This window comes from Neofelis nebulosa, chromosome 17, assembly GCF_028018385.1.
Source record: "Neofelis nebulosa isolate mNeoNeb1 chromosome 17, mNeoNeb1.pri, whole genome shotgun sequence".
NCBI classification, from domain to species: domain Eukaryota; kingdom Metazoa; phylum Chordata; class Mammalia; order Carnivora; family Felidae; genus Neofelis; species Neofelis nebulosa.
Genome location: NC_080798.1, coordinates 60,129,547 through 60,149,760, shown reverse-complemented (window position 1 = coordinate 60,149,760; position 20,214 = coordinate 60,129,547). Strand labels below are relative to the sequence as shown.

Below are 20,214 nucleotides of genomic sequence, written 5' to 3'. Positions count from 1 at the left end.
TGGCGTGTGAGTCTAGATACTGCAGGTCCTAGGCCTGTGGTGCCGGTCAGGCCACCCCTTGCCCCGTCCCGGCTCCCGGTCAACAGAGGACTGGGCTGGTGACCAGCCAGGGGACCCCTGGTCTGCGCTGATGCACTCGTGGAGTCTAGTTTCGGGGGTGGGGAGAAGAGGTGGTCCAGGTATCTAGCACCGCATCTTGAGCAGTACCTCCAGAAAGAGCTCTGGACGGCTTGGTTGTTTGTGCTAACTGTGCAGTGATTCAAATTTGATCTCTTTCCCCCTCCCTCCCCCCCCACTTCTAGGTACTTTTAGGTTGAAATATGCCCCTCCAGCAGAAAGTCTGGACTCCACAGACTGATATTTTCCTCTGGCAACAGAACACTATTAAGCCATGGAGACATAAGGAAATTAAATACAAGACCGAGAAGTCTAGTTGCTGTTGAGCTTAATATTTTTAATCCAAAGGTGCTTTACTTTACTAGACTGGATAGAAAACCTAGTGTAGGAGTGCATCAAACTCAGTTTTATTGCCAAAATCCTAGATTGGAGCTTGACGTCAGGACTCGCCTGGTCGGCGCCTCCACCGTGGTCGCGATGCAGAGACCTCCGTCTCCCGAGGAGCATCGCCATCCTCGGTCCTTCCAGGCTCACATGTAATTCCAGGGCAGCTACGCAAGATCGGACTCGAGTACTGAGGGTCGGAGTTCCCTGCGTGGCGTTCCACCAGTCGGACTCTGGTCACCCCTGGGTGAGGGAAAATGTCGCCTCTGTTTTGTTCTGTTTTTGTTTTGTTCTGTTCCTTGAGTGGTTAGACACTAATCTCTCTGGGCTTTTTAAGGATTGCACTACAGAAGAATGTAAACTGATGCCAGTCTCTGCGGTTTTGGGAGACAGACTCCCTGAGACCAGTCAGTGCAAGACACTCGGAGAATCTGCGTTTAAGGAGTTGGCACCAGCAGGCCGCGTGACTTGGTACACGACAAAGATGTCAGCGTCTCCTTCCCTCCTTAAAACACTTGCAGCAGTTTCAGGTTTTTCTTTTCCTTTTTTTTTTTTTTTCTGCGAATACATTTAAACTACATTATTAAATAGAAATAGTTACTCGCAACAACTTACTATCTTAAGGGTCCAAGTCCCAGAGAATCCCTAGTTGTCAGAGCTTTGAGAATCCTTCCTCCCCAGCCCGTCAGTAGCGTGGAGTCTTGGTCGTCTCCCACCGCGACGGAGCTCTCGCAGGGACATGGTAACCGCCCGGCCTTCGTGGGCTGGCTCCGAGGGACGCTACGACACCCTTAGCAAAGTTGGCAAGTTCTTTTATGTCACACGGATCTCCCGAGGCCCCCAAGGCTGACTGCTAACGGATTCACACTGGAGACAGACATTTCAACAATGATACAGTCCTGTAACTTAGGAGCAAAAGATTTGAAACGTTCTCCTGTCAACTTCTTTTGTATTAGGCTGTGTATTAATGGTTGGTTCCGTGAGAAGTTACCTGGAAAACTACAAGAGAAAGTGGTAAGACTCTGAAAGAGGCCGCACCAACAGGACAGAGCCACAAGATCTGCACAAGTGTGGTTTTATCCAATGTGGGAAAGAAATCCTCCCCACACAGCTCTCGGTGTCACCCCATTGCAATGAAAGTTGCTTGGTCTGAAATGTAGGGACTTAAATCTTCAAAGCTAAAGGGAGTTTTCTGCTCAAATAACGATATTACTTTAAACACTAAAGCCTTCCATATTAAAATACTGATTGGTTAGGCCTTGCCCAGGGATTTTGCAGTGGAGTATATATTAAAAAAAAAAAAAAAAAAAAATCCTAATACTCAGACCGTTCTTAAAATGGGACAATCAGCCTCATGCCGAATTGGTGTAAATCAAAAGAATACCCTAGAATTTGAGGCACTGTGATGTGAGGCTTCAAATTTTATGATCCGTTTCCTGGCTGCAGAGAAACTAAAGCAGAGTTGTTACATTTTTTAATGAAAGGCTTTTAGTAGTTTTTTAGCGTTTTATTTTAGTAGAGTTTCATTTCTATGCAATGCAGAATGGACAGACCTCTGTACGCGTCTCTCTTCCCAGTGCACAGTATTACGTACGGTTTTGAAGCAATGGTGATGCTTACGGCAACTTTTTTGGGGGAATGTGACATTGATCTCTTAATTGTAAACACTACAAAATGTCAAAATAACGAGAACTGACACAACTTTGCCTTAAAGAGTACGAGCCTGGAACTTGTCATATGATGTTAGAGGAAGACTTGGGAGTGTCCACTGATGTTTACGATTTTAATATTTCTGAAGGCCGTTATGGTGGCCTGGACATGTGCTGAAAGCCAAACTTTTAAATTTTTTGGTTTTTTTTAAAAAAAAAAAAAAAGAAATATTTTAAATAAATCCTATTTCAACACGGTGAAATTGTTGAAAACTGTCTCATAACAAGAGGAAAAAAAATCATATTTAGGGTTTTTGTTTTAGTGGTCAGTATTGGGGAATGAAAGTGTCTGTTGTTACCCTTAGGACTATTTTGATAAATATTAGAAGTTAGCGTTCCATATAACAAGAAGTTGAAACAAGATCTTTGATTTGAAGTATGACATTCAAATTGAGGTAAATGAGTCCAGACATTGTGCGGCTGTGTTCCAGTCATCAAAGGTCTTAGAAAAATCCCCAGTTGTCTTTGGAAGTGCATGTGCGGTGTGATGTCTCCAGTGAGGCCATTCCAAGGTGAGAATTGTGAAACGTAAATGTGACATACACGGGACATAAAGCATTCAGCTGCCGATCTGTGCGATCTCTCCCCAAGTGAATTTCCATACTTGGACTTGGGAATGTTTGCTGGCAGTATTATCTCCGATGAATTTCTCTCCAAAAGCAACCAAAGTCGTTAAGCCTAAAGAGCGTTTTGCATTTCCTCAGATGTCCTCATCTTCTTAGAAACACAGATCCGACTGACCCTTTCAACTACGTAGTCATTTTCGTGAAACCATGGGCTCAGTTTCCAAATGCTGTAGCAACCAGGTAGGTGTGGCATGGCCACTTGGCTGTGTGTGGTCTATCGCATATCAAAGTTTGTCACCCCATTTTTTTGTCTTCAAGAATGGGGGAAGTGGAATGTACAGATTGAAGTAGAATACAATGTCGAGGTAAAACAACTATTTAAATTTTTTTTTTTTTAGCCAAACATCCAATTTTCTACCTTCTTTTCTAATTTTTATTTCAAAAGTACTGAAAATTGGAAAGTGTTTAAATGTTAAAACTCGTAATTGCTAAAGAGCACTGAGGAAATGGGAGCTAGCACTTACAATAAAGACAAAATTATTTTCTTCAAAGCAGGTACGTGATTGGGTATTTTGAAAAAACCAACCAGCATCATCTGTAATCTCCAGAAGATCACAGGAGTCAGCTTGTGAATATGGTAGCTAGTAGGTTCGGTGTTTTAATTCACTGTTTAGAAGTCACTGTAGCTAGTTTGCACTACGCTGTGTGCGGAGGTGCGGGGCGGCAGCTCAGCCCAGCGTCACACACGCGGCCCGGTGGGAGCACCGGCAGATCTGATCAATCGGGATCTGACCGAGAGGCTTGCTCTGGGCCCACTCCAGTGTCCCTGGAGAGCGCTCGCCCAGTGGAATCAGGTTGCACCCTCCTCACTCCTTGTCATTTTGTACTCTTCCTGCTTCTGTGGTGGGTTATTTGATGCCTTGCTAGTTTTACATACTGGTTACTGATGGCGTACGAATTGAGTCTTAAGGATGGTAAGGGAAGCCGTGTCTTTCCCAGAGGATGGGCCTGTGGAACCTGAGCGGGCGCACCTCCTTTCCACAGTGCAGACGACTCCCCAAAGAATGAGTCAGGTGACGTTTAAAACCATGGGTTCTGAAGAGGCTCAATTTGCAAAGTCCCGAGGTTCTGAATGAAAAAGTCTTTAATCAGTACCCTCGAAACCACACACTTGCTGGTTGAGGCCCAAGGTCGACTTTGCTACGCTGTTCCAGGTGGAGGGGAGCTCAGTGCGTCATCAGTGTCCTCAGTCAGTCCCGGGTATCGTAACAAGCCCCTCACATGCATTAAGTTCTCACATGCACAAGGATGAAGGCTTTGGTACTGAAACCGAAGACTTCGTGTACTCAAGAATCTTCACAGCTTCTATTGGACAGATTTTCTTTTTAGGAATGAAGGAAAATTCTCCCATTTTTGAGCCATTCTTTTATGTCAATTCTACAAATTGCATGTAACTTTATAAATATTTTTAAAAGATATAGTTTTGTAAATATTTAATATTCTGCTAATTTGATTTTGAATTGTAAATGTTAAGTATTCTGTTTTTGAAGTTTTTATGTTTTATTATACTTTGTTAAAAAGGAAAAATTGTACATTTTTAGAATGTTTTTATGAGTAAATTTAATGTACTGAAAATAAAAATTAAAAAAAATGTTTCATTTTATTAGGCCTTTGTTTCATAGAAAATGGAGCACACATCTTTTTGAATAAATCGAAGTTCTTGATCTCCAAACGAGGGAGTCAAACCTTGCCTTCTCAATTTGACAAGAGATACGTGGTCTTAAGTCCATTTAAAAAAATTTTTTTAAAGTTTTTCTATAAGTTTTGTAACGTTTATTCATTTCTGAGACAGAGACAGACCGTGAGTGGGCGAGGGGCAGAGAGAAAGAGGGAGACACAGAGTCCGAGGCAGGCTCCAGGCTCCCAGGCGGGGCTCGAACTCCCAAACCGTGAGATCATGACCTGAGCCGGAGTCAGACGCCCAACCGAGCCACCCAGCTGCCCAAATCCATTTTCTAAAAACTGGTTTTCTTTTTGAGAGAGAACTTGTGAACAGGGGAGAGGGTCAAGGGCAAAAGAATCCCAAGGAGGTTCCACGCTCAGCGTGGACCCCATCATGGGGCTCAATCCGACCCTGGGATCATGACCCGAGCTGAAATCAAGAGTCAGACGCTCAACTGACTGAGCTACCCAGGTGCCCCTTAAGTCCATTGTCTATCATTTCCCACTTTTTAAAAACATCCTTGCCTTGAACAGAGAAGTTACTCTTGATTTGGGGTTTAAAGAGGTTCCGTGAGAAATCAAGATTGGCAGGAAGATAGATGTCGAGGATACTTGAGACTTTTGTAAACGTGTGATTTACACACGGCACGAACGTGTCCTGGCATTTAAAGCTCTGTCCTCTCTGGGTTTGGGACAGTGGCGGTCTAGTGAGCACAAGCTGGCCCAGGACTGCACTGCCCCGAGCAGTGCCACACTCCCCAGCAGAGGTCCCCAGGGCCTCTTGGTCTCGTCGGGCCTGAGGCTGCCCAGAGAAAGGTGCGCATGTGGCTCGGGGCATCAGGGCCCCCGTCAGGAGAGACCACTGGCCCATCCTTGTAGCTGGCGGCAGCCTCCCCGACTCGCTGTTCGGAAGAGAGAGGGGCCTCTGAAGGGGGATGTGCGCACCTGAGCAGCACAATCGCGGAAGCAGAGCGTTTCCTCAGCTCGCTCCCCGGGTTCTTCCACAAACCTCCGAGGTGCCTGCTTCCATCTGGGAATGGGTGGAGGTTTTCCAGGGCGTAGGGCTGGCCACTGCTTGGCTGCAGTCTGTACCACCTTTCCCTGATGAAGCACGAGGTGCCCGTAAACCACGAAATGTCTTCTCGACCAGGCGGCGCATACTCAACACCTTCTGTGGGGTACTTTTTCATTTAGAGTGGCAGGGTTCCAAGTGTTTATTCCCACAAAACACCCGGGTCCCACATCCATCTGTACACTTTGTGGCCGGTCTTTTAGTTCTCAGGAGACTCCTGTTTGGTAAAGACAAGACGAGCTGGCAGAACCTGGACTGAGGTGAGAAAGGTGCCTCGGACAAGGCAGAGCCCTTCAGAGGTGGGCACCCCTCTGCCCACTCCCGGCCCCCCACCCCCCTGCAGCGAAACCAGCCTTGGTGCCGTTAGGAAGGAAATTCCCCGCCTGGCACGGGATAGCGCGGACGCTATACCACTGCAGGTATCGGATACCGATCCATTAAACTGAACTCGGCGATGGGTTTTCGTTGTGCCTTTATTCACCTTAGTTCATTAAAAATGTACTTGGCTTAGAGATCCTATAGTGACCACCCACTAATGTGGGGTAGAAGTCGCGCCCTTCCCACATGGTATTTTTTAAAAAGCTGAATTTCTTCTAGGAATCTTATCACACAGGAGTTACAAGAATGTCAGGTATAATGATGTGTACAATCTAAACAAGACAGGCTGATTAAGAATTTACATAATGTAAAAATACACATATTAAAAGTTAGCCACGTGGACAGATGCATGCAGTGGGAATGGTCGGAAGGCTGGGGAGTCAAGCGCCCATATGCAGCAATATTCCTCCCCCCTCCCCCCCCATTAATAAGTAACTTCCACTAACAGGTCCGGGTATTCCACACACGTCTAAATACACAAAGGTGAAACGTAACCTGCTCGTTACACGTACAGTCTAAAGGTGACTGTGATCTTTCTGTTACTCCCACAAAAATAGTAAATAGTGAGCCCATGCAGGTAGCAGGAAGCATTGGTGGTTCTAGTTGAACTCGGAAAATGTTTAATTTTTGACATTAATATCCACGAAGAGTGTATGTCTCCTTTGTTACTGTTTTTTTCACAACTGACATGCACTTTGAGCAGAGGAACCAGGACGGTTCTGACCTACAGTGACAACTGAAATACTCTTAAAAATGTGGGAACTTTTTCATAACAGCCACACACAACATAAAACATGGATCATCTACAGCTTTAGGCTGAAAGGTAGAGGGAGTGCATCTGAATTTTAATGCTTTAGTTTCCATGTTCTGTAGTTTCTACCACTGACCTAAGGAACAAAACTGCTTGAACAGCTTGTTTCTCTACCAAAGCAGATGGCAGTTTGACCTCTCAGAGAACATGCAAACCAGAAGAAATGTCACATTTTTCTTCCCTGGGCCCTTTGAGAAACTAGACCAAAATTTTAAATCATTCAAGGTTCTTATTGAGCAGTGGTGCTTTACTGTCTAGAGGAGCAAACGAAACCCCCCCCCCCCCCCCCGCCAGTGGCACTGCACAGGCATGGACTTGGGGCACACTACACTAGGAGTCGAGAACCCTGAGCAGCAGTTCAGAGTTTTCTTATCCACCTCGATTTTTCCTGCTTTTTGCCCACTATTATGGCCAATGTGGGCGGGTGGGAAGGGGGCTATGCTTGACAACTTCTGCGTTCCAAGATCCTCTTAAAGAGAGTTCTCTAGTTGAGTGGAAACTCTTCTACAAAAAGTTGGCTGGTTCTGTGAACCTAGAAAAGAATTTCTCGCTGGATGCTTATGTTGCAAGTTCCTCATAGGGAAAGAGCATTAGAATAATGTGAAGGTCTATTTTATCGGCAACTGAGAATGCAAAGTATTTTATTTTTAAACCTCTAAATTTGAAAACAAAACAGCCTAGGTTAAATAATGGTTTTTCCAAAGCTGAACGTGCTCATGCGGAGCTCCATTTTTCTGCTTGTAGCACAAAACAACTTCCTACAACTCCTAGGCAGGAACACTACTGTTTTTGATGGTCTGTGATTGGATGAATGGATCAATCTCAGTTGGTGATATCCCTTTTTTTTCCTTGGTAAGGGCTTAAAAAAATTCTAGAACAGATGCATTTTTCTAGTCTTACACAGACACTTTGATTCCAAATGTCTCCTGAGAGGCATATACCATATACAGGAACCCGTCTTCGTCCTTCTCACGTTCATACACTTCAGAAATCGGCGTGGACACACTCACCATGCTGTGTCCATTGACTAACAGGAAGAACGCCTGATTAGCGTTGAGCTGTAAGCGCCTCCTATTGAAAGAAAAATAATGTGAAGAGATACTGAACACCAATACCCGGGATGTGTGAAAATCTCACCCACCCCCCACTGACACACAAGTACAAAGATTTTGTACATGCTGCTTCTGGCAAAATAAAATGTATGCCTACTGATGATTACTCTCAAAGCTTCTCATAAAGTACAGGACATTTCCTAGGATTACACTGACAAAGGATATATTAGTGGTAATACTTGATAGATTATTCTTACTATATTCCTGAGGCCAGTCTTAAACTAGCATGCTCTCTGAAGAGCCATTAGTGTCTAGTATGAGAAATACTTCAAAATATAGTTTATATTACCATTGTACCAAGTCTGCATTCTTTTACTAATTTCGCTGTACAAAACTTGTAATTTTTCTGATCAAGAGACAACATCTATACTAGATGGTTATGATGAAAGAATCAGAAGGACAACAGATCCAACAGGGAAGAGAGAAGAACTCAGAAAGGAAATGTCTTTAGGTTTTGTTGAGCTTGTGGAGATTTTTTTTTTTTTTTCCAACGTTTTTAATTTATTTTTGGGACAGAGAGAGACAGAGCATGAACGGGGGAGGGGCAGAGAGAGAGGGAGACACAGAATCGGAAACAGGCTCCAGGCTCCGAGCCGTCAGCCCAGAGCCTGACGCGGGGCTCGAACTCACGGACCGCGAGATCATGACCTGGCTGAAGTCGGACGCTTAACCGACCAAGCCACCCAGGCGCCCCGAGCTTGCGGAGATCTTAATCAAACCTAAGATAAAAATTTGAAGCAAAACACAACACCACCACCACCACTAAAGATTTATCTAAGTCTGATAAAGAATGAGAAGCTACCCAAAGAAATAGAAAAAAGTGATTATATACCTTATGATCTTGATGAGCTCACTCATGTTGACGTGATCAGGTACAAGGAACTTGGTTTTGTCCAGTACAGGAAGTTGCTTCTCACCCTTGTATCGTTCTATGATCACCTAAAAAAATAGCCAGAAAAGAGATTGTGAGATCAGCATTAACTATGAAGAACAGACAAAATACCTCCTATGTTGTAACTGGCACATACCTAAACGGGGTCTGAAATAGAAACGGCACAGTTGTTAGTTTCCTCATAGTGCTCTTGTGAAGAGTGATCATTTATCAGCTTACACTCTGTCCCTTACAGAATATGGCACACACAATACACAGTGGATGCCTCCACGAGGTGAGCTATGTATTCTTTTTACTTGGAACCATGAAAATATACTAACTAGTCAGAAAAAAAAAAAATACTAAGAACAGAGGCTAGGTGCCAGCTTAAAGTGTAAAGCTCTGAATCTGTCTGTCAATTACACCACCACCATTTCCTCTGAAATATGTAAGATCTTTTTTAATTAGATGTACTTCTACAACAACTTTTTTAATGTTTTTATTTATTTTTGAGAGAGAGAGACAGAGAGAGAGAGAGAAAGAGAATGAACACAAGCAGGGAAGGGACAGAGAGAGAAAGAGAATCTGAAGCAGGCTCCAGATTCCAAGCCATCTGCACAGAGCCTGACTCAGGGCACAAACTCATGAACTGTGAGATCATGACCTTAACCAAAGTCGGACATTTAACCAACTGAGCCACTCAGGGGCCCCGTACCTTTTTTCTTTTTTTTTCTTTTTCTTTTGAGAGAGCTCTCATGAGCAGGGGAGGGGCAGAGAGAGAGAATCCTAAGCAGGCCCCACACTGGGGGTCCACACACACAACACAGGGCTCAATCCCAGGAACCATGAGATCATGACACAAGCTGAAATAGGAGTCAGACACTTAACCGACTGAGCCACCCAGGCGCCCCAGAAGTGTGGAAGTTTTTTGTTATGGTAATACACTCATGTTTTTTTCATACTAGACCTGTTTCTCTACTTGACATGGAAAAAGTCTTAAGTAAATATCTGACAAGTAGAGACAATGATTCACTGGTTCTGGAAACACATTTTGTGCAGAAAGACTTGAAGATTCTTTCATATTGACAAAATATTCCCTGTATTTCTTTAAAGAGTTAAAAAAATTTTTTTTAACGTTTGTTTTTGAAAGAGCGCGAGCAGGGGAGAGGCAAAGAGAGAGGGAGACATAGACTCTGAAACAGGCTCCAAGCTGTCAGCACAGAGCCCGACGCGGGGTTTGAACCCATAAACTGAGGTCATGACCTGAGCTAAAGTTGGACACTTAACTGACTGAGCCACCCAGGTGCCCCTCTTTAATGAGCTTTAAAAGTCAAGAATCTTTGTGGGTTTGAGCCCCGCACCAGGCTCTGTGCCGACAGCTCAGAGTCTGGAGCCTCCTTTGGATTCTGTCTCCCTCTCTCTCTCTCTCTCTCTCTCTGCCCCTCTCCGGCTAGTGCTCCATCTGTCTCAAAAATAAATTAAAAATGTTAAAAAAAAAAAAAAATTTAAGTCAATAGTTTTACATCATGAACTGAAATAAATCCATCAGCTCCTTGCCATACTTCCTTTCCATAGAGGAAAGACAGTTTTTCCCCTAGTTCTACGCCACTACAAAAGCAAAACAGCCATACCCTGCCACAACGAGAAGCTGAGAGTCAGGAATGGGAATCTTTACATAATGTTTCTTCAGAAAAGGGGAAGACTTGTCTGTATATGGCTCTGCTGTAAGGGAGCCCACGTGAAGGTCCGTGTAAGGCCAAATCAAACTGTTATCACCTTCCTTGGTAAGATCTAGAACTTTTATCCCCAGGGTGTGTTCACAACATTATCCACAGGAAAGAATCAGTAGATAGAGTACACTTGCCTGGGTTTGACTAGTAGCAGAGAGCAGAAGCAAGGCAGAAATCTTAAATTCCTGGTCCAAGAAGAGGCAGAAGCACCGGAGGAAAAACTTAAGACCTTAGAACCTTTCCCTTAAAGGAGGACACAGCAGCAGCCTGGGGACACAGGACAGGATGGCCTCGGGCACCTCCTGCTCTCTCTCAGGTGCTCAGGCTGCTCTGCGGGGAGAGGAGCTGTTCGAGCTGCTCCTGACTCGCCCGCACTGGCCATCCCCACGAGAACCATCACCTACAAATGACTGGCTTCCTTGTCCCTTCTTTTTCCTTTTTCCGGTACCCTTCTAATCTGGGAGAGAAGGTGTGTGAGTCACGGGGTAAGGCGTCTGGCTGCATCTGAGGAGTGCCCTCCTGAGTGCTGCACTTAGGCGGCCACTGTGGGCAGAAGCGTGGAGGACACAGCCGCCCTCAAGGAGTGGAGACCAGACTGCCGGTGGAGCTGCTTCTGCCTTCGGTCCTTCCATCCGATTCTCAACAAGCGGTGCCTGTGACAGTGGTTCTCAGACTTGTTCAGGGGATCACAAGCACGAACGGGGAAATATAAGCACGTGATTTCTGCAAAAACCCGAAACAACTGGCAGAAAGGACTGCTAACATATGCAGATATCTGCGTTTCAAAAGGAGGCTGTGGAACAAACCCTGGCAGACTACCGGGCTGTTTGTTTCCAACAGCTAGCACCTGCTAGCAGATAAGACAGCAGGTATTCAAAGTGAAGATAACCTTACAGTTCAAGAAATCCCCCAGGCCACATGTTGACCAAGTACCAGGACAGACTGAAATTTCTAAACAGGCCAAGGAAAACAGACTGTTTTACTGTAGGACCCCACAGTTGGGAAACTGCTGGGCAGACCCGTCTTCTCTTTTCTGTGTACCTTACAGCCCCAACTCCCTGGCTCTTTCCTCTCCCCTCAGTTTGGCATGAGATCACATGTCACAAAGCCGAACACGAAAGCTGCCACAGAGCTTTTAACAGTGGAGTTTCTCAGGGGTCTATAGAATTTGTAGGAGGTGACAACCACGTACACAGAATTACGCAAATCTTCCCAACAACTACATGGGATGGGATTCTCTTCCCATTTTACAGATAAAGATGTAGCAGCACCTTTCAGAATTTTAGTAACCAGCTCAAAATCACTAAGTAACCTTGAACCTAAGGCCTGAACTCAGCCTCTGTCTGAAACCAGGAGTTCCTCTTACCCACTAGACCTTGTGCCTCAGGCAGAAACCTTTTCTAGGGTCTGCCAGCAAAGGATCTGGGGCAGAGGATGTGGGTTCCTGGGCACACCAAAAAGCATCTGAGGCACCTACCTACACGTGACAAGAAAGAGCAGTGTTTTTCCTCCATTTCCTGCGAAGAAGCCAAATACAAGAGACTTCTCTGGGGCGTCAAAAGACATCCTGGAATGTGCAGTCACATTTAAATCCCGAGGACTACTGAGTTTCCAACCGCAGTACTCAGCTTCCTTTAGCAGACAGTGGATACTTCCTTCCAGTTCTAGCCCCTCTATTCATTTCCCCCAAATAAATACATTTGACTTGTGAAGTGTGTAACATTAAGGTACCAAACTCAGACTCAGGAGGAAACAATGGGGTTAGATGAAAAAACTGTATTAAGTGATCTCAATTCTAGGTCATGAAGCTGACACTGGGGGCTATTGGTCAGGATTTTTGTAGAAACCCCTGTCACATGGTTGCACACAGCAGTGTTGTACCAAACTACTTAAGCAGTGCTCCCGTCTGCATACATTATGAATGACTGAAACACAGATGCTGGAGACTACCTACTGGGATTTTCGTAGGATGCTGCTCTCGGATAAGTCGGACATCTTCTACTCTTTGTTCTGCAATGAAAGGAAAAGACACAGGCGTTATTAACGGTGACAATGCAGCTTCTTTCCTGCATTTTCACTGGTGGTTTCCATATGTGAATTCACCTCTCCCTAGCTGTGGCAGAGTAGAGCAGTAAGGGTATCTTTCCTAGAACTCAGAAGAACCAAACACTGGCATTTCATATCTGGTAAACTGACATGTAAGGCCAAATGCAACTTCCATGTAAACCAACATGCAATTACATGGCTATAGCAGGTGGAATAGCCTAAGACCAAGAGTACAGAATTCCTAGTTTCAAGGGTTTGGGACCCCAGGCTCAGTCAAATACAATCAGCAGACTGCACGGTATTACCAATCTTTCCTCCAAGGACTCCCACCACCTGTCAGTTTTTGTGCATTTTTCATAGTTTAAGTTGGTACAGAAATCCATGATCAACCATAGGCTCTCCAATACAATGTTCCCTTATCACTTCCTGCTTTTCAATGATATAGTCCTTAAAAGGAAAGAAAATGCCCAAAATAGATAAGGGTAAAAGGAATTTCCTATTTGACTTTTAAACAGTTTCACTCAGTGCCCACCCCTCCCTTTACCTAAAAGTTTAAAGCACAAAGTCTACTGTTGAATACTAGTTTTTTGACAATCTCTATTCTCCCCCTTAATATAATCACTTATGTAAGTGATCAATATCATGGGCTTCCTGAGAAATCCTGGTGACTTTGAAAAAAAGATGCTATGACCTATATAAATGTATATACCACTATTACCAACTTTTTTTGAATTTCAAAAAAATTTACTAAAATGACTGAAATAATTCCCATGTTCAAATTATGAACGTTTAGGTTCTATTTCTATTTTCCCACCCAAAATTTCTAAAACAGCTTCTAAGAAATCACTAAATATAAACACGTCTACTATAAAGACTGCAAATTTAGTGATTTGTCACTTACATATAACACCCAGGGCTCACCCCAAGTACCCTCCTTAATGCCCATCGCCCATTTAGCCCAACCCCGACCTGACACCCCTCTAGCAACCCTCATTTTGTTTTCTGTATTTAAATCTCTTGGGGCGCCTGGGTGGCATAGTCGGTTAAGCGTCCGACTTCAGCCAGGTCACGATCTCGCGGTCCGTGAGTTCGAGCCCCGCGTCAGGCTCTGGGCTGATGGCTCGGAGCCTGGAGCCTGTTTCCGATTCTGTGTCTCCCTCTCTCTGACCCTCCCCCGTTCATGCTCTGTCTCTCTCTGTCCCAAAAATAAATAAAAAACGTTGAAAAAAAAAAATCTCTTATGATTTGCCTGTTTATCTTATTCATCCATCCCTTCCTCTATGTTAACCTGTTTTGTTTCTTAGGTACTGTTAATAGTAAGCTTAACCTAGTGGTTCCCATCTATAATATTCTGACTGACGTATCTGGTCCAAAACCCTTGGAATTTTCTAAACAAGAATAGTGATAATGATAAGGGCATCTTTTGTTTCTCCATAACAAACTCCAAACAACCATGTCTGAGGTTTGTGTTAATGTGGTGATTTTTGGAAAGCTCCTAAGGATGGGAGACTGGCTGCCAGGGGAAAGAACAGTGACTTTAGGTTTGAAACTTTCAGACCTACCCCAACAACCAGGGAGGGGAAAGGGGCTAGGAGGATGAACTAATCATTAATGGCCAATGATTTAACCAGTCAGGCCCATGTAATTAAATCTCCGTAAATACCCAAAAGGATGGGGCTCAGAACTTCCGGGTGCTGGGAGAATACCAAACTCCCCGGGGACAAAAGCTCCTGCACTCAGGACTCTTCCAGAACTCACCCCAGTACTTTTCATGAGGCTGTTCTTTTGTGTACTTTAATATCCTTTGTAATAATCCAGTAATCTAGTAAATAAACAGCTTTCCTGCAAGCCACTCCAGCAATTTAATTAAACACGGTGGGTGGGGGGCGGTTATGGGAACCTCTGATTTCCAGCCAGTGGTCAGAAGCACAGATTAACAAGCTGCACTTGGAATTAGTCTTTGGGCGTGGTGGGGAGGGGCAATATTTTGGGACTTAACTCTTATCAACATGTTGGATCTGAAGCTATCACCAGGTGAAGAGTTAGTACTGAGTTAAACTGTAGGACAGCCACCAATCAGTTGAGCATCCGACTCCTGATCTTGAGTTCAAACCCCACACTGGGTATAGGGCTGCTTGAGTGGCTCAGGTGGTTGAGCACTATTCTTGATCTCTGCTCAGGTCATGATCTCGTGGTTTGTGAAATCGAGCCCCGTGCTGACGGCGTGGAGCCTGCTTGGGATTCTCTCCCTCCCCCTTCTCCCTGCCCCTCCTCCCCTGCTCATGTTCTCTCTCTCTCTCAAAATAAATAAACTTAAAAAAAGAAAGAAACCCACTTTGTGTATAGAGATGACTGTAAAACAATTTTTTTTTTTTTTTTTAATTTTAGGACAGCCAGCTGAATTCAGTTCGATGTGTGGAAAAGCCACACCTCCAGGGTCCAAAGTGAAGCAGTGATTAGAATAGTGAGAGTAGAGGAGACACAGGACAAGGATTTTCTCCCTGGTATCATCTTTTAAATCCTCCTCTATTTCTGATTCCCCTTCAATGCCTCTCTCAGCTTCGAGCCCTGTCCCTGTCTGTCTTACCCCAGGAAAAGGTGCGCTACCATATAGACTTAGCCATCAACCCTCTTCACGACAAAAACCTCCATTCTGTCAGAGAAGATTCTTCCAGAGGTTAGAGGAAATCACAATTAATTCACTCTAGCAAATGAATGAGAATTCTTTAATTTACCCCGGAATATGTTTCACATTTAAAGACTTATCCTAATACACGTAAAAGTTTAATTGGAAACATTCAGACAGAAGGGGGAGATTTTTTTTTTTTCAATACAAGGAAACAGGTTTGTTTTGGCAAGTGGAAAAGGAAAAAAATACAATAAAAATAGGCTCTAAATATGAAACTTTAAAGTCAGAAATCAGAATTTTTATACTGTAGTATCAGAAGTTTCTTTATCTTGATTTAGCCCCAAAATATGGCCCAAACGACAAAAATGATTCTTTTTACTAAAGGTGGGAAAATCAAAGTATGAAGGTGAGTGACTTCCTTAAGGTGAAAACACTTAGTACTGGGGAACTGGGGGGCTCAGGTGGTTAAGCTCCCAACTCGTGGTGTCGGCTCAGGTCACGATCTCACGGTTTGTGAGCTCGAGCCCCACACCGGGCTCCATGCTAACAGTGTGAAGCCTGCTTGAGATTCTCTCTCAAAAATAAACTTAAAAAAAGAAAAAGAAACACATAGTGTTAAAGTCTCCTAGAAATGTCTTAAGTGTCTTGAGCAGTTGCAGTGAAAACGCAGGGGTGAGCTGGAGTAACACAGCAAATATGGGACATGCCTGTGCCTCACTCTTTTAAGCGGACAGCTATTTTCCGAGACCAACAGTAGATTTAACAAAAACATTACCAAGAGCAATTCTTTTACTCAAGTATTTTTTTAATGTTGTAGTGATCTGTTTATCATTTGTCTTCAACAGAGTACCCCCGGCAGTCAGGGAGCTGCCTCTAGTCATCTTTGTATTCCCCCAGGGCTCAGGCTTGTACACAGAAAATGATAATAAACAAATTAAAGTTGTAAAATGGAAATAAATACTCCTCCAAATGCATATCCAGGTATACTTCCCCAGATTCCTTTCCTCCTGCTTCTAAGACCCTTGTAAGCCTTGCAAACAAACAAAAACGGAGAATAGGAGTCCGAAGTGTCTTAGTTGACCAGCGTATTTGCAAAGTTGCTTTGGGACGACTGAAGGCATTTGAAATAAAACTATTTCATTGAGTGAAATGGAAGCATAATAAATATTGCCCCCAATCTGTCTATAAATCGTAAGTGTGATAGATATTCAATCCCTCAACGACTGGTACAGCTTCAGTTCATGGAGTGCTGCCTGCGTTTTGCCATATACCTTGCTCTACAGGTCTGCCTTTTAGAGTAGTTATTCTAGACCAACACATACACGTCCCCGGAGACATGCAAACCTTTCCGCTATTAACGGAGAAGCTTAAGCCTGCTCACCGCTGAATCGCAGAACAGTGTCATTAAATAAACTGGGGCAACCCCAGGGGCTAAAGGAAAACTTTTACATCTGAGAAGACCAAATCCAGAATTTTTCGCTCAAATACAATTCTGGAAGCTCACGCTTCCACCTGTGTGCAAAGGCACCCTATGCCTTTCGACTCCGTGTTGGCCCATCTCCTGTACTGGAAACGACGGCGGCCTCCGGGAGGACGGAAAACACAGGGCGGAAGACAGAGTGCAAGTCCAGACGCTGCCACTAGGCGGATCACGATCGTCACCTCTGTGGGCCCCACCCAGTTTCTTCAGCTACAAAAGGAAGGGGTTGTTCTGGATGAACCTGAGGGTCCACTTCAACCCTCTGCATCCTGGTAGAGGGTATCGGCGGCGCTCTATTCAGCTCTGAATTAGCCTGAACTCACTCACGTGGAAAGAGAGAGAACTGCTCGAGCTCGCTGGGGCTGGTGGGAGTGTGTGAAGAGGTTCTCACCGAAGATTTAACGTCTCTCATTTACTGGGCTACAAATCAAGTGAAAATTGTCAGCCCCGGAGCCAGGAAAGGCAGTAGCCGCTAAATGGCACTCGATATTTTTCTGCGAAAACGACTCCTAAAGGGATCTTTTAAAAAGGGGCCAGATTCCAGGTGAATTCCCTCTAATTCATCAGAACACATTAATCTCACTTTCCTTACTCTTACCACCTACTCTTGTTCAGATTTTTCTAGAGTAACCTAAAAATACTCGAAGCAAAAGGAAAGTAACTATAGTTTCAGCTATGGGAAAATAAGCATCTTTCCCACACCAATGTCCCCAGTTAACTTTTTTTCTTTTTGAAGCCAGCTCTACGCCCAACGTGGGGGGGGGGGGGGTTGAACCTACGACCCCAAGATCGAGACCCACACCGCTCTATCCACTGCGTCGGCCAGCCAGCCCCCTCCCCGCCCCCCCCCCCCCCCCCCCGCCGTTAGCTTCAAAATAAATGCAAGAGTCGGTGTGGACGGAAGCCCGATACTAGAGGGAACCTGCTTCCAACGCTGCTCTCGGGGCTGCAGAAGAGCTCGCGAAGGTCGTGAGCGAGAAAATCCGCGCCGGGAAAGGCACGTCTAAGTCCTGCTAACGGTCACGCCGCCTCTGCAGACGGAGCCACGGCCCGGCGGGCGCTTCCCCGAGCGCGGAGCGCGGCTTCGCAGGGGCAGGAGCTCACGACTGTCCGTAACGACAGCCACAGACCCAGGCGCGCCGCTCGCCTCCCGGGGAGCTGCGGGCCCTCCACGGAGGGCAGACCCTGCGGAGGAGGAGGCCCGCGCGCAGGGGGCTCGCGGGGCACACGCACGAGCCCCGCGGCGGCCCCCTCTGCCCGCGCGGCCGCTGCCAACAGCCCCACGAACACACGGCCGGGGGGCCGCGTCGTCCGCGCGGGATGTGCTGGCCTCGGGGAGCACCCGTCGGTTCCGCGACCCCATTGCCGCGGGGCCGCGAGCCGCTGGCCCCCTCTCCCGCCGCGAACCGGGTCAGGACGCGCCGCCACGCCCGGTCTCCGCCGCCCGCCTCCGGGGCCCTCCGCGGCCCACAGCACCTCCGTCGAGGGGAACCCGACGTTTGTAAGCGACCACGTGGGATCCGGCCTCACCTGGACGAGATTCACTCGCACGCTAACGCCACCCCTTCAAAGGACCTGTCGCAGACGGGCCTCCGGGCCGGCCGCCCCCGCGGGCATGACACTTGACACTCGGGGCGGCGACCCCTCCCCTCCACCCCCCCCCCACCCCCCCGCCCCGCACCGGAGGGCTGCTGCACAGCGGTGCCCGCGGCCGGGCCGCCGCCGCCGCCGCGAAGGGCCAAGAGGTGATTCAGCAGCTCCGCGCCGGCGCGTCCCGCCCGGTGTCCCTCCCCCCAGCCCCCGGCCAGCCCCGACGCCCCCCGGCCCCCGGCCCTCCTCGGCCTTCCCTCGGCCCCTCCGCCAGCTCCCGCCTCGGCCGCCGCCGACTCTGGCCGCCCGGGGTCCCCGCCTCAGCCCCCTGGCGGGCCCGGGGCCGCCTCGGCCCGACGTCAGCCCCCGGGCCCCGGCCCTCCGTCGGCCCTCCAGGCGCCGTCCCCCTCAGCTCTCCAGGTCCCGACGCCTCTCAGGCCCCGGCCCTCCTCGGCCTCCCTCAGACCTGCACCAGCCCCCGACCCTCCGTCGGCCCTCCTGGGTCCGACCCCCTCAGCCCCCGAGCCCCGGCCCCGCTGTCAGCCCCCGGGCACCGGCCCGGACCCCCCTCAGCCCCCGGCCGACCCCTCCGTCAGCCCCCGCCGCCGACTCTGGTCGCCCTGGGTCCCCACGCTCCCGGTCTCAGCCCCTCCGCGGGCCCGGCCCCCAGCCGCGGCACCCACCGAAGGTGCGGCGCTGCTTGAAGGTCTTCTCCGACGGCATGGCGCGGGAGGCGAGGCGGAGGGTCCCGGCTGTTCCAGACGGCGGCGGCGGAGACTCCGACTGTGGCGACAGCGACTTCCCTTGTGTCTCTTCAGGCCGCAGCCGCGTCAGGTGACCGGTGCGGCGTCCCAGGGGGCGGGGCCAGGGCCGGCCGCCGTAGCCGCCATGGCGGGCGTGGCGGAAGCGGGGCGGCGCGCGCAGCGGAAAGCCCTCCGTGCGCAGGCGCGCGTGCCGGGCGGGGTGTGGAGGTCCGGGCGCGCGCTCGCGGGAGGGGGCGCGCGTCTTGGCCCCGTAGCCCCCGCGTCAGAGCGTCTCCCGCGCCGAAGTCCCGCGGGGCCCAGCTTCTCCGACTGAGCCCGCCTCGCTTGGTGCCGCGTCTCTGACAAAGTTCTGACCCGAAAATGCAGTCGCTCCGTGCACTCGCCGCTGCGCCACGGGTCTGGGGTCCAGATCAGGCACCTGTCGGTGTCGAGCGCTTAGGGAACTGGCCCGGGGGAGGAAGGGTCCCCCGCGCCGCCGCGCGCCCCCGCGAGCCCTGCGTGAACGCGCAGTGACTGCTGAGGGCGCCGGGCGCGGGGTGAGGGCCGGCGGGGCGCGGGTTGCCCGCGCGTGCCCACGCCTGCGGGACGTGCACCGGTGCGCACAGCGCTGCAGTGGGCATCTCGTACTTTGAACGCTTCCCGCATCTCCGGGCTTCTCTCCTGTTTGAGTTTGGGGAAGCCTTTCTCAAGGGCGCGTTTGGGGGAGTGGACTGTGCTACATGCGTTACTATGCAAACGCATAAAACATACTAAAATCTGTTCCTCGATGTGGTCTTAATATAGCTGGGATTGCTTTCCTTTCAGAAAAGCCAAACATGGCGCAGATCCTTGTATAGTTCTTTCCCAAGCTCAGGACAACGATGTTAGGTGTAGCTCTTCATTCCCGCTGCTGTTTACTAGACAACAGGGCATTTGTGCATGCGTCGCTTTCTGCCCCAGGTTTTTTCTCCTTTGTCACAGTCCTTTACCTTGAAAAACCTCTGAATAAACACCACTTAAACATTCTATCTGGTTTCCAAAGTTCCAAAGGAAGGCTTCAAGCTCCAAGTGTACTATCTTGGCTGCTTTGTATTTATTCTGTGAAAAATGGAGAAAGAAATCCGGTAAGCGTTTGTTATGTACCTACCTACTGCCAAAAGCGTAGTGATCGGGGTTGAAGTCTTAAAAGAGTGTGTGGACTATATGCTGCTTTTCCTGAATGTTTTTTTCTTTTCTTTTTTTTTTTTTTTAAAT

At 47.7% G+C, this 20,214-nt stretch overlaps 2 protein-coding genes across 5 annotated transcripts in view; one reads left to right on the top strand and one right to left on the bottom strand.

Moving 5' to 3' along the window:
• ZCCHC14 (zinc finger CCHC-type containing 14) overlaps positions 1–4,439 on the top strand; it is a 58,506-nt gene extending 54,067 nt beyond the window's left edge. For 3 of the 4 annotated variants that reach the window (XM_058709135.1, XM_058709134.1, XM_058709133.1), the window contains one exon: positions 303–4,439. In XM_058709135.1, coding sequence (XP_058565118.1) covers positions 303–358 — 56 coding nt within the window. In that variant the 3' untranslated portion in view covers positions 359–4,439. The remainder of the gene's footprint in view (positions 1–302) is intronic. The other variant, XR_009256201.1, reaches the window with a different exon arrangement.
• Positions 4,440–6,025: 1,586 nt separating this feature from the next.
• Positions 6,026–19,102, bottom strand: MAP1LC3B (microtubule associated protein 1 light chain 3 beta). Its single transcript, XM_058709161.1, has 4 exons — positions 18,901–19,102; positions 12,427–12,482; positions 8,704–8,810; positions 6,026–7,830 (listed from the first exon to the last, which is right to left on the bottom strand). The coding sequence occupies exons 1-4, from the start codon at positions 18,938–18,940 to the stop codon at positions 7,656–7,658; spliced, it is 378 nt and encodes a 125-aa protein (XP_058565144.1). The 5' UTR covers positions 18,941–19,102; the 3' UTR covers positions 6,026–7,655.
• Positions 19,103–20,214: the final 1,112 nt, after the last annotated feature.